The 13283-nt window shown below is 42.8% G+C and overlaps 1 protein-coding gene across 2 annotated transcripts in view; it reads right to left on the bottom strand.

Moving 5' to 3' along the window:
• Positions 1-5442, bottom strand: part of ZNF292 (zinc finger protein 292) — a 71279-nt gene extending 65837 nt beyond the window's left edge. Inside the window, exon 1 of one of the 2 annotated variants that reach the window (XM_032771868.1) lies at positions 5119-5442. In XM_032771868.1, coding sequence (XP_032627759.1) covers positions 5119-5280 — 162 coding nt within the window. In that variant the 5' untranslated portion in view covers positions 5281-5442. The remainder of the gene's footprint in view (positions 1-5118) is intronic. The other variant, XM_075063830.1, reaches the window with a different exon arrangement.
• Between the last annotated feature and the right edge of the window lie 7841 nt (positions 5443-13283).

Here is a 13283-nt window from a genome sequence, read left to right as displayed (position 1 = left end):
TAAGCCACACAAAATCTACCTGGTACAAGCAAGATCAGATGGAGGTCAAGTACAAGTCTTGCCTTAGTATGGCATAGCATATTTTGATAAATGTATAGCTTACGTAAGGAATGTATGGATAAACTATTAGGTATAGCAAAACTTGAGGATACTTTTTGTGAATGCTGACATATATATTTGAACAACAAATTGCCATTAAGGGCAGAAACAGATTTGATAGCATAATGGAAAGACATTAAAGTATGATTAGAATAGCAAGTTAATAGGGGTCTTTTTTAGTTATGGTAAGCAGCATGTTCTTATTTAACAAAACTTGGTGTGGGTGTGTGTGTTTTCCAAGTCACATTTGCTTACTTTAATAAATAAAGTTTTTATTACTAATAATATTGTAGTACTGCCTAGTGGTCCCAATCAGGGACCATTTCCAAAGGAGTATGTTAAACATTACTGTTAGTGTGAACAAGGCCAGTAATATTTAAGGTCATGCTAGCTGGCTGTGGTTAACCCTAACCAGCTAACGTGTTTCTAACATGATGCATTTTCCCAGTATAACCAATATCTAACTTAGATTTCTAAATCCTTGGGACAGGGATACTGTTATGGGTTTACACAGTACCTAGCACAGTGGGTTTCCAGTCCCTGGCTGAGACCTCGAGGCACAACTGTTGTCTACTAACAACTAAAGTTATTGTTTTTAAAGCAAGCAGATATGACTCAAAATACACAAAGGGAGCAGGTATGTTGGAAAAGCTCATTATATTAACAGATCTTTTTCTGACTAACTATACTTAAAAAACCTCATTTACTGGCTCTTCTAATCCTACTTTAATGATTTTGCAACCATGCTATCAACGCTAGGGAGCCTCTCAGGGTAATCACAACTAGCTAATTTTAAAAAAAAAAAGAGACTGTTTTTGTCCACACTAAAGAGAAAATCATGTTTAGCATTTTACTAGCTATATGCTTTTGGTTAATGGTTTCTAAAAATGCATTTTCCCAGTATAAACAAAGCCACTGTGACAAGACACAACAGGTAGACGGGATAAAAAGATGTGGGTATGCAGCAAGTTTTCAGAAACTGACTGTACACGATTTAGCTCGCTATTTGCAGAACTGTTAACAAGCTGGCAATGTTCTGTAGACAGTGCAGCAGAAGAGACTCTTACAAGAGATCTGAAGGAGCTTTATACCACGCAAAAGTAGCAACATAGGAGAAATAAGGTGTAGGAGAAGTGGACTAGTTGGTGAGATTAAGGCTGGCTATTAGTAGAGTGAAGGCAATAAAAAGCCTGATAGGTAGAGTGGAGCTAAACAGCAAAGGACATTAAAAGTAAGGACAAGAAATTTATATCTGATGCAGTAGGAAGGAATCAGCAGATGGATGAGGAGAGGAAGTTGGAAGAGACAATATGGCAGCCCTATTTTCGACTGACCTAATGGATGCAAGGTTACAGTAGTCAATGCCTAAGAGGAGGAGATTATAGTAATTAATATGCAATATGTTAAGGGTCTGTCTTAGAGCTCTGGCAGACTGGTCAGTGCTGTATTGGCTCTACACTGTTACAGGAGAGTGAGTTGAATTTTTTTTTTTTTTGAACTAAATATCAAGATTATCAAATCAAAGTTTTAAAATATTAATCAGTGGCAAAGAGGACAGTTCCTCTGGAGAGCTGTCCATTCTAAACCATCAATTACTGCAGAATCTTTGTTTTCATTAAAAAAATTAAAGTTTTTTGACATTGAAGATAACCTTCAAAAATGTGAACGAACACGGATCTGTCTTCCTGAGTCTGCATACAGATCACTCTATTGCCTCTGCTGCTGGTCACAGCTTTACCAAACTGCCTGAATAGTCTGCTTAGTGTAAGTGACAAGGGACTAGTCACTTTTACTACTAATATTCAGACCCTGCAAGCAGCAGTGAGAGGACAAGATCTTGTCAGTATAACTTTCCTGGTGCTTGTGAAGTGTATGACCAGCAACAGAAGCATGCACTGTAGCTGGAAGTAGATCCAACTAGAGGATAAAATAAGCATATTTATATGGATGAAAACATCTACAGTTTCATTTCATAAAAAGAACATAAGTCAGCCTCTAATTGTCAAAGATCAGAAAATCTTCCCTATAGCCTGGTTGTTCCATACGTTTTCTTACACTTTCTAAATAACCTGGCACTAACTACTGCCAGACACATGATATTGGACTAGACGGACCACTGACCTGATGTGATATGGCAGTTCCTATGTTCCTAAAAGGAGAAGCTGGAGAAGTAGAAACAGCTTTCCTATCCACCAACCCACAGACTCAGACAGAGATGCTTGAGCGGCTTCAAATTTAAACAACAATTAGCCAGAGACAGACATGAAAGATGGAGCCTGCGAGCCAAAGGCAGAGGCAGCAACTTGGTAGGTACCCCAGTACACCTACCTCTTCTCAGAAACAGCAGTTACAGTTGGACTTCCACATATAACAGCCTGTTGAGACTAGGCCTCTGGCTATTAGGTTTAGTTCTTAGAAAGCAAGTACCTAGTCTGTCTTTCAAGTCCATTACTAAATCTTAATTTCAGTATCTTTGTTCAGAAGCCAAAGAAATACAGCATGTCTTTTAGACACTGAGTTGCAATTAAGAAAGTCACTGTACATGCAGTTTGAACAAATGTTGATATGGAGTCAATGAGAACAAAACTGAATCCCATTATACCAGCTATACAGCGATAGTATAAAGTAACTGCACTTTTCTGGGAACTATGCAGAATAATAAGGTACAGCCTAATATCGCACGAATGTTTTTCTAAGAATGATTAAAACATGTGAAGTCTATGCAACAATGAAAATTGAATACACAAAAATGTTTACCGTACACGTATAATGAAAACTGTATAAAACTACAACAAAATTGAATTTACACTTTGTTTCACTCTTACAGGATAAGTAAACAACTCTGGAATAAAGCTCTCCTATTTTTTTCCAGATACAAGCAAATGTATTTTTAAGACTTACAATACATAGCTGAATGGTGTATACCAGAATGGAATTTTCAAATCAGCTAAGGGATTAGTTAATCAACTTCTACTGAAGTTAACACAACTAAAGTGGCTAAATCCCTTATTCGGCTTGGAACCTCAGAATTTACTGATGAATTAAAGCACATTTTATAACTACACTTTACTCCAAGAAGCATAAAGGTACATTTATTTCTCAACTGGTGTTCTAACACCTACAATTTCTTAAGCTTGATATAGTTCATCACAATTAATGCTACCCGCCTCATAAAGACTGACGTTATCTACACATTTAACTCTGCCTAGTTGTTCCAATTCAACTGTCACTCTCTAACAAAACAGAACAAAAGTTTTCATATTATACTTTTTAATCTTGACATTCTCTTGCATTTTCCATGCGTAGTAAATTGTACTGTGATAGCCAAAACATTTCTTCAGCACTGCTTTTCAGACATTGCATAGAATTAAGGTTGCAAGTTTTGAATATGCAATCATATTTTCTAATTTTTTTGCATATATAAATAATCAACTGTCTTTAAAAATCAAGTAGAAGTTATCTTTGAAGTATCACTAAAAATATGGATTCCATGGGGAAACTTGCAGTGATGTAGATTTTCTACAACAGCATTAACAACCACTGTCACCGAATGCATATAGCCAAACTTACTATTTGAACCATAACCATTAATAAAAAGTAACTCCACAACAGAGAGCACTACACATTTAGGTATCAGCAGGATTGTGGGCACTACATGTTTAGGGTTCAACAGTAGATAAAGAGATGAGAAATGTATTGCTCAGATGCTGAAAAGTTATGTTACAAATTTTTTTTAAAAAATCTATTTGTTTTGCTGGCATTTGCAAAGACTTCAGCATCTTCAAATTTAGTTGTTTAAAGTAACATTGAATCATAGTGCTTTTCACTGGCATTATGAATCTGATCCAAACCCTCTGTAGGGCCATCACAACTGATACAACCTTTTAGCAGTAGGCGCAGTTAACTTCAAAATGTATCTCTCTGTATTTTTCAGTGATACCCGATACTAAGATGTTAAAAGGAGTAGGGGAAAAAGCGAAGAAAACGTGGAATTTTTGCAGGGCAGGGGAGACCTAGAGTTTAGGAATTTACACACACTATGGTGGATGGGGCTGTGTATGTAAAAAGCTCTCACTGGAACTGGAAGTTCTTTATCCTGCAAGAATTCTGCAGACAAGCATTTTTTGTAGGTTTCTGGTGCCTAACAGTTTAAGAACATTTTATAGTTTAGCTGAACAAAAATTTCTACTCTTTAGCTGAGAAGGGAGAGAAGAAAAGTGAAATATTCAGTATAATTTACACATTGTCTTACAGGAAATAGGGAACTATTATAACTGCAGAGTTAAGCCACGGGAAAGGCTTTTCCTGCATCAATTAGATAGCGATAGTGATAGTGACAACAGGCTCCAACAGTGCCCCAGCCCGTCACTGCAAAGTGAGTCCGTTGGGCGTGAGGAAGGAGGGGAGCAGCGCGGCCCCCACGCCTCACAGGAGGCCAAGCGCACCTTTCTCCCCCGGGCGAAGCAGACCCAACGGCGGCGGACAACAACGGAAGCCCCAGGGCGGTGCCGGACTCTCAGCACGGGCGCCCAGCACTCCGGAGCGCGCACGGAGTGTAAACAGGGCCGCGGAACGGAATCTCAGCTCCTCCCCCAGGCTCGCGAGCCCTGCAGGGGGGAGGGGAGGCCCTCGCCGCCCTGCTCCCAGGGCCTCTAGCGCCGCCGCCAGGAACAAAGGCCCTGCAGAGCCGAGGCGACACCAGCCCGCAAAGCACAACAAAGGGGCCCAGAGACCGCGAGAGGCGGGCGGGCGAGGGGAGGGATTACGGGCCAGGAGCAGCTCCCACCGCGGGGGGCGGGCCGCCTAATCCGAGCCTACAATGAGCAGCAGCCTCCCCGCTGCACCACGGCCCCGGCTGGCGCAGGCTGGAACCAACTCCGAGTGGGACTAACCGCCGCCAAGCTGCCGCCTCCTCCTGCGCGCGGCGGGGGCGGCGCTGCTCCCGCCCCCGGCTCGCGCTCTCTCTCTCACACTCACACACTCACACGGAGGGGGGGAGAGGGCGGGAGGCGGCCTGACCTGGCACAGCTGCTGACAGTACTCGGTGGCCGCCTCCACGGCCGGCTCCGCGCTCTCCCGGAGCCCGCTCTCCAGCTCCAGCAGCCGCTCTCGCAGGCGCTGCAGCTCCAGGAGGCCGCCACCGAGGTTACCGCTCTCCTGCTCAGCCTCCTCATCCGCCATCTTCGCACCCCGCTCCGTCGCGTACGCAACCCCCCTCCCTCGCCCCCGTCCTTCCCCGCTCGGGTCACGTGATTACACAATGCCACGTTCCGGGGAGGGGTCACGTGCGGAGGAGAGGCAGGAGCGCGCGCTCCCTCGCCCACTGCCGAAGGCTTTGGTTGGGAGGAGTGGCCGTTGTGTCACATGACGCGATGGCGCGCGCCCATGGGACAGGAGCTGCGTCGTCGCCACGTGATCCTTCTCGGATTGCTTTTTGGCGGCAAATAGAGAAGACGAAGCTCAGGCCTGTCTAGTTGCCTTTGCAGTGTCCTGGGTCACATGACGTACTGGTGGGAAGGCGGGGTAGGAGACTGGTGCTGATCTAGGCTGCTGCGGAGTCTCCCTCCCGTTTCAGAGCAGCTTGGCCTAGAGGCCAGGGGTCAGAGTGGCCAGGAAACCTCAGTGCCATACCTGGCACCACTGCCATGTGGGAGGCATAAAACAAATGAAGCTGGACTCAAGGACTACCTGAGTCTGAACAGCTGCCTCCCCCCCGTCTCCACAAGTGAGGGGCAGGAAAGGGAGACTGATAAGATTTCTTTGCAGCCTGTCAAGACAGCCCCCATCTGTCTATCCTTCCTTTGTTTTAGGCTCCTCAATAACCAATTTCTTTACAGTCTCCCTAAACAGACTTCATCAGAGTCTTTCTATTCTATTCTGCAACTTATGCCATCTTCACCAGTGTGGTAACTGGGCACCCTCTGAACAGTGCTGGTGACATGCCTAACTTTTGTTATGTGTGACTCTCTGTCCCCGGGGGAGAATTTTGTGGGTTTATTTAAAATATTTTTTATTTATCTAATTTATCACTGCTGTGCTATATGTGTTTTTATTATTGAAGGCAAAAAACACACATCGTACTTAGAACAGCCCTCTGAGTTGGTTCTTGTATCCTGTGGAAGTTCATTCCACAGCCTTGAGTTAGCTCCCAAAACAGTACCATCTTATGCATCAATGAGCATTACCATTATAGTGATCAGCTCCAGTGTGCCTTAGAAGTGGAGTTGTTGACCACAGTTCTCATTTCAGGAGATCTTTTAGGTATCCTGGCTCCTGACCATTAAGTACCTTGAAGATAAGGACTGAGACCTTGAATTTGACTTGATATCCTATGGGAAGCCAGTATAAAGAGGCAAGGGCAGGGTTAATTTTCTTCTAGTAATCCATGCTGCGGAGGAGATGTGCTGCTGTGTTGGACTTTCCTAAGAGCTGATGGCTTTGTGTCTGTGGATGTTGCATTGGTATAGTTCATCCAGGAGGAGATGAAGATGTGTATTACTGAAGTCCGGTCACCATCTGTCAGGAAGTGATGAAACCTACTATCCAACCAGAGATGGTAGGGATGGTGTTACTCACAGGTGCTGCTATTTGTCAGCAAGGAATTCAGGAACACACCTAAACTATGGATTGATTTAACCAATTATGGGTATGTATTTTCAACCCAAGGAAACCGCTCTGTATCTACAAGCCCCTCAAAGTGTTCACCAAGCTGTTGTTCACTCATGGGCTGATCTTGGCCAAGCACTGCACCAGTTTGGCGACAGTTGTGTTATCATGTGCAATGAAGGAAAAATAGAACTACAGTTTGTGTCCTTTGCACATTGTTAACATTTAAGTCTGTGTTGTCTTACCAATTCTCCTTAGTGGCTGCATGTACATGTTGACTAAGATCAGAAAGAAAATTGATCCTTGTGGGACTGCACAAATGATGGTCTGGAGATGGAGACTATCACAGTGGCAGCATTGAAAAGGTGAGATTGTAGAGGTAGACTTGAGACCCTAGAAAATTCCATGAAAGCCTCAGTCTCTGGCCAAACTATTCATGTTAGACAAGTATGTCTCCAGCTTCACAGAACAGGCAAACATCCTGTCCACCACTAGGGCCCAATTCCTTTTAAGTCTTCTATTTCTCTATTTATTTTATTTCTAAATGAAAAACCCACTTCTCACTATCTTCTAACATATTCAGGAGCACACCTCTCCAGTTCCATCTTTGCACATCTCAGCCTCAACACAGTACCAGAAAAATCAAACAATTGTGCAACTCCCTGGGAATCAGGCACGCTGATACATCTTTGTAACCAAAAGTGACTACCCACCACCCACAACTTCAATATTAACAGAAAGAAGCAAACACTAAAAACATCTGCCTACACAGTGTGACATTTGGTATTTCTACTAAGTTATTCATGCATTAGTATTAGTCCAAATATTTCCCCCTGGAGTGCTTCACTGGATAATTCTCTGCAATTATTTATTTTGCTATTTATAATTATTTTCACTTAGGGGTGGAACCACATTTGTCAATTTCAGATTCTTAGCCCATTCTTGTTCTGTGTTACCGTTTTGTTTCCTCCTTTCCCAGGGGTTTTCTCTGAGTTGAGCCCAGGCTGGGAGAAACTGGAAAATCTACTGTCTTGCTTTTACAAAACAACATGTTAGTTCTCAGAAACTTTAGAGTTAAGTTTGTTTTGTTCTCATTTAGATCAGGCTGACGGAAACCTGTCCTGAGATTGTTTTATTTCTATTTGTGCAAGGCTGCAGAAAGCTGGAACATTGCTCCTTTAAGCCAGGTTCCAAAAGACAGCGATCCCAACTCTTAGGGTTAGGCAGTGGTCCTGTTACACTATCGTCAGCTACATACTCATTAGTCGCTGTTTCCCACCAATTACAGAATTCTCTGTCCTATTCGCCTAATTCATTTCTCTGTCTCTCTTATGCAAACACATATATATGCCACATCCACCAATTTTTAAATTTTCTATGGACCGGAACTGAGTGATGGTCATATTTCTGTCAGATATGTTATATTCTTATGTGAAAACTGTTAATTTTGTCAAGTGTAATTTGAATTGAAGGCACTTTATTTTACAGAATGCTCTACCTTTATATTAAAGCATTATATACTACATGCCAGAAAAAGAAAACAACATATAATTGTCTAAGCACTGAATAATAAAAGATACAGAAGAAAAAAATTGCAGACAAAGTAGAACTAATTTTCTTTGTATTTTAAGTGTTCTGTTCGGACTGTGGCTTTCAGTTAATATTTCTGTTTCTCCCAGCTTGTACACACAAATCCATTTAATCTTTTTTGAAAGAAAAAGTTGCGATTCCCAGGAAGTTTTTTTTTTTTAATCCACAGTGAGCTTAGAAAGAGGAGCAATTCCCCATCTTCTGTGCAGTTATTTCAGTCTCACAGGCTTTTAGACCCTAATCCTTCATTTATGCACATGGTTAATCTTGCACACATGAGTAGCTGAATTCAGTGGAACTATTAACATGGGTAAAGTTAAGTTTGAGTTTAAGCATCTGAAGGATTGGCCTTAGTTTCTATATTGTCTGCACCCATATGTAGCTTTTCCTTAGTGCTCCATTCTGCCTCATGTGCATATGGTAACATTCAACATATCAGATTCCTGAAAAGCTGGATATTACATATCAGTCAACCAGCATGATTCTGATAAATTTCATATTGATGCTACATAACTGAGTAGAAGAAAGCAACAAGGAAGAAAACTTGTGGGGCGAAGAAATACATTTTCTTGTCAAACATGAGCAACATATTGCTCAAAAGCACAGGACTCACGATTGAATTGTGAGTTGTGGCAACCCTAATAGGCATGAGCAATGTAATAAAACTCAAAGTAACTCTAGTCGGGGTTTGTTTGGTTTTTTTGGTCTCATCCTACCTTCCATTTATCTGGATCATTAAAAGTTGCAGTATTATTTTCTCAGCAGTTTTGGGATTTGTGAGGTTGGCCTGTGTCATAATTGGGACAACATAAAGAAAAGAAGACCAAAGAAGTAGATTGCAAATTTTAATATATACAAATCAGCAGCTCTGACAATATGAATTCCAGAGAATAAGCTTGCCAAACCACTGATAACTACTTATGGAAAATTGAGGTATCAGTGCAGTAGTAAAAACAAATGTACTCATCTTCAAAAAAATGAAAAAAGAATGATCCTGACACTCTGAATGCAACATTTGGATGAATGCAACATTATGTTCTAGGGTTAGATCCTAATTTGGTTTAAATGAGTGTAGGTTTGTTAACTTCAATTAAATTATGCCAGTTTATGCCAGCTGAGAATCTGGCTCATAATATTTTGTCACAATGTAATATCTTTCTCTGATTGCATGGGTATATCGTGTAGGCAACAGCAGCTCTGTAAATCAGCAGACATTCAAGACCCACTTTTCTTGTGATATGCAGTTTCTAAAAAGAATTGCTCAACAACCAACAAACATTTTTCAAGATTTAATTGCTTGTATTGAGCGTTAAAGAGAATTTGTAGGATTTCTTTAATAGCACTGTCATGTGACTCCCAGCAATATTGCAATGTCCATAATAAACGTGACGATTATTATCGACAAAATCGATGGGAGATTATTGCTAGAAAGCAGTAATATAGAGGATCCAGTGAGGACAGTTGACAGTAATGGGATATGAGCTCAAAGTGAAAAAATGTGAATGCAGTACAGGAATATGTTGTATAAGTAGTATATATATTAAAATATCCTATTTATTTAGAGCTTTTTATTAATTTATTATTGATTTATATTACGGTATCATCTAGTTACCCTAATCCAGATCAAGGTCCCATCATTTTTGTCCCTATCCAAAATCTTTTTCTATATTTAAGTCTATGAAACTATCCCTTAAAAAAAGAAAAAGATGTGTATGTAGTGAGATCATGCTCTCAGATCCTCACGTTGTCTCCTCCATGTGCAAATCACCCAAACTGTGCAGAAGAGGGGATCTGTGTCCTCTCCCCACATTTTGGACTGCATGAAGAATTTTCATCTGGTCCAGGGATCTGTGCAGGAGGAGGGTGTTGGGCCTGCGGAAAGAGGAATGTTGGGGCAGGAATTAGGCTGGGGTGGTTACACATTATTCCCTCTCCAAGGAATAGGGAGATGGGAGTACAGTGGAAAGGTAATACTGTTCTAATAACTCATCAACTTGGTGCCTGGGACATGTTTTAAATGTGGTTATCACATTTACCTTCCTAAAGTTAACATAAGAATGGCCCTACTCGATCAGACCAAAGGTCCATCTAGTCCAGTATCCTGTCTTCCGACATTGGCCAGTGCCAGGTGCTCCAGAGAGAATGAACAAAACAGGTAATCATCAAGTGATCCATTCTGTCGCTCAGTCCCAGATTCTGGCAAACAGAGGCTAGGGACACCATTCCTGCCCATCCTGGCTAATAGCCATTGATGGACCTATCCTCCATGAATTTATCTAGTTCTTTTTTGAACCCTGTTATGGTCTTGGCCTTTACAACATCCCCTAGCAAGGAGTTCCACAGGTTGACTGTGCGTTGTGTGAAGAAGTACTTCCTTTTATTTGTTTTACACTTGCTGCCTATTAATTTCGTTTGGTGACCCCTCGTTCTTGTGTTATGAGAAGTAGTAAGCAACACTGCCTTATCTACTTTCTCTATACCAGTCATGATTTTATAGACCTCGATAATATCTCCCCAGATTTGTCTCTTTTCCAAGCTGAAAAGTTCCAGTTTTATCAATCTCTCTGCATACAGAAGCAGTTCCATACCCCATATAATTTTTGTTGCCTTTTTCTGAACCTTTTCCAATTCCAATATATCTTTTTTGAGATAGGGCCACCACATCTGCACACAGTATTCAAGATGTGGGCATACCATGGATTTTTACAGCGGCAACGTGATATTTTCTGTCTTATTATCTATCCCTTTCTTAATTATTCCTAGCATTCTGTTTGCTTTTTTGACTGCCTCTGCACATTGAGTGGATGTTTTCAGAGAACTATCCAAAATGACTCCAAGATCTTTCTTGAGTAACAGCTAATTTAGACTCCATCATTGTGACGGACCCAGACCAGTGGGGTACAGAAGTCTGGTTGAAGGCAAATATATTGGCCACTGGATTAACAATTTTCTGTTCTCTGAGTGACCAGAGCAGGAGCTGCCCTAGAGCAATCAGGAACCTGCTAGAACCAATTAAGACAGGCAAGCTAATCAAGACACCTGGAGCCAGTTAAGAACTTTCTAGACTAAATTATGGCATGCAGGCTAAGCAGGACACTTGGTTTAAAAAGGACCTCCCATCAGTTTGTAGGGGTGTGTTGCTGGAGGAGTGAAGAGTTTGAGTATGATCAGGCTTCAGGAGGAAGATCCTGCAGTGAGGCTAAAGAAGGTGCTGGGGAAGTAGCCCAGAGAGTTATAGCTGTCATGCAGCTGATGTGGGGAACATTGTAGGCAGCTGCTATCCAGTGGGCCCTGGGCTGGAACCTGGTGTAGAGGGTGGGCCTGGGATCCCCACCTCCCCTGATAAGGCACAGGAAGAGTTGACCTGGTCTATGAGAAACACCAGAAGGGAAGGTATAAATTGGAATGGGATCTGGCCTGTCCCTGACCTACTAGGTGGGACACAGAAACTGTGGAGATTGTTCTCTGTTTCCCCCATGCTGGCTAGTGATGAGGTTAGCTGAGTAGATGGCAGGTTTGAGCTACTAGCAAAAGTAGCCAAACTGAGGGCTGCTGTGAATCTCCGAGGCAAGCAAACCTGCCTAGAAGTGCAGAACCCACCAAGGCAGAGGAGGAACTTTGTCACAATATGTATTGATACAAAACTACATCATACCATCTATCTTGGGCAGCTGGACAATGGGGCTTCTCCACCTCCTGTGAGATTCCTTTACCACCCCTAAGGTCCAACATTGCCTGTAGCTCTTGATGTATAGTGTCTCACAGCTTCCTGGGCAGGGGACAGTGACTTTTCTGGACCTTCTGTCTGGGCTGTCTGATAAATGAAAAATTAGCCACGTTCATCCAGGTCATGCGAGAACCCAGAAAGGAAAGATTGGACTACCTGCAACATGAGCCCACTGGGACTGCTAGATTCCTTCCCCCACAGGGAAACTCTGCCTGAGTTCAGAGATCATAGGCATCAGTCTTTGGGTGGCGGCTTTGGGTGGCTTCCATTGTTTTAGCTAACATTAAGTAAAGGCATTTAACTGTTTCCCAATTTATCTGGAATGGAAAGTGACTAGCACACTGTGAGCAGGAGTGAGCCTCCCTGCCCAGAGGTTGCAGTCTGTAGCAGCAGCCCTGTCCAGTAGGTATAAGGTAGGGGAACCTGGGCCCTCCCACTCCATGGGGTTCTGACCTGGGGTCTTCACTATAATGCAGGAGACTGCTACCTGTGGTCTGGTTAATGCTCTCCCTGGGCCTCTTCCTGCCAGTCTTCCCCTCCCCTTAGGGCATGTTGTGCCTGGCAGTTGTCCCTGGTGACCTAGTTCATGGATCTCAGCAGGGTAGGGAGTCTTGGCTCTGTACAGCAGACCTTGCCCTGGGAATGCCCTTATGGCATAGTATCTTTGCAGCAGCAAGTGCAGGTCTGCGTCTCCTTGCCTACCACGCTGCTGTGCTGAAGAGACTCCCTTTTAAGTCCACCTGGGGCATGCCCAGCAGGATAGGACTGCCCAGGCCAAGAGTTGTTCTTGTATTCTTAAGGTGTGGGGGAGAATGGGGTGGATAAACCCCACAATGGAGAGTTAAGTCTGGTGCAGATGCATCCATGTCCAAGCCTGGCAGTCCTCCTTCCCAGGAAAATAAGTCTGTATTCTGGCGTTTTGTTCCCTGGACTGTGGTCTACCTAGAAGGCATAAGGCCAAATACTACCTCATAATCCAGGGGTTAGTGTCCTTCATGGAACTGAGCTAGCAGAGGGTGTGTGATCCTTTATAAAGAGAACCATGTTTCCCTGTTGGTATTACCACAAAGCTTCTATGGCTCATTTCACCACCAAGGCCTCTTTGACTATTGTCAAGTATGCCTTCTTCTGGAGAAACAGATTTTGGCTGATGTTTAGATGTGTCAGATGTTCTTCCTCTTCAAAGTCCTGGAACAGTACTGCCCCAAGCCCTATGCCTGAAGCATTGGTGTGGAGTATGAACCATTATGTGATGTCCATA

Source organism: Chelonoidis abingdonii, chromosome 3 (assembly GCF_003597395.2).
Source record: "Chelonoidis abingdonii isolate Lonesome George chromosome 3, CheloAbing_2.0, whole genome shotgun sequence".
Classification (NCBI taxonomy): Eukaryota; Metazoa; Chordata; order Testudines; family Testudinidae; genus Chelonoidis; species Chelonoidis abingdonii.
Note: the sequence above shows the minus strand (reverse complement) of the source record. Positions and strands in the feature narration are given on the sequence as shown.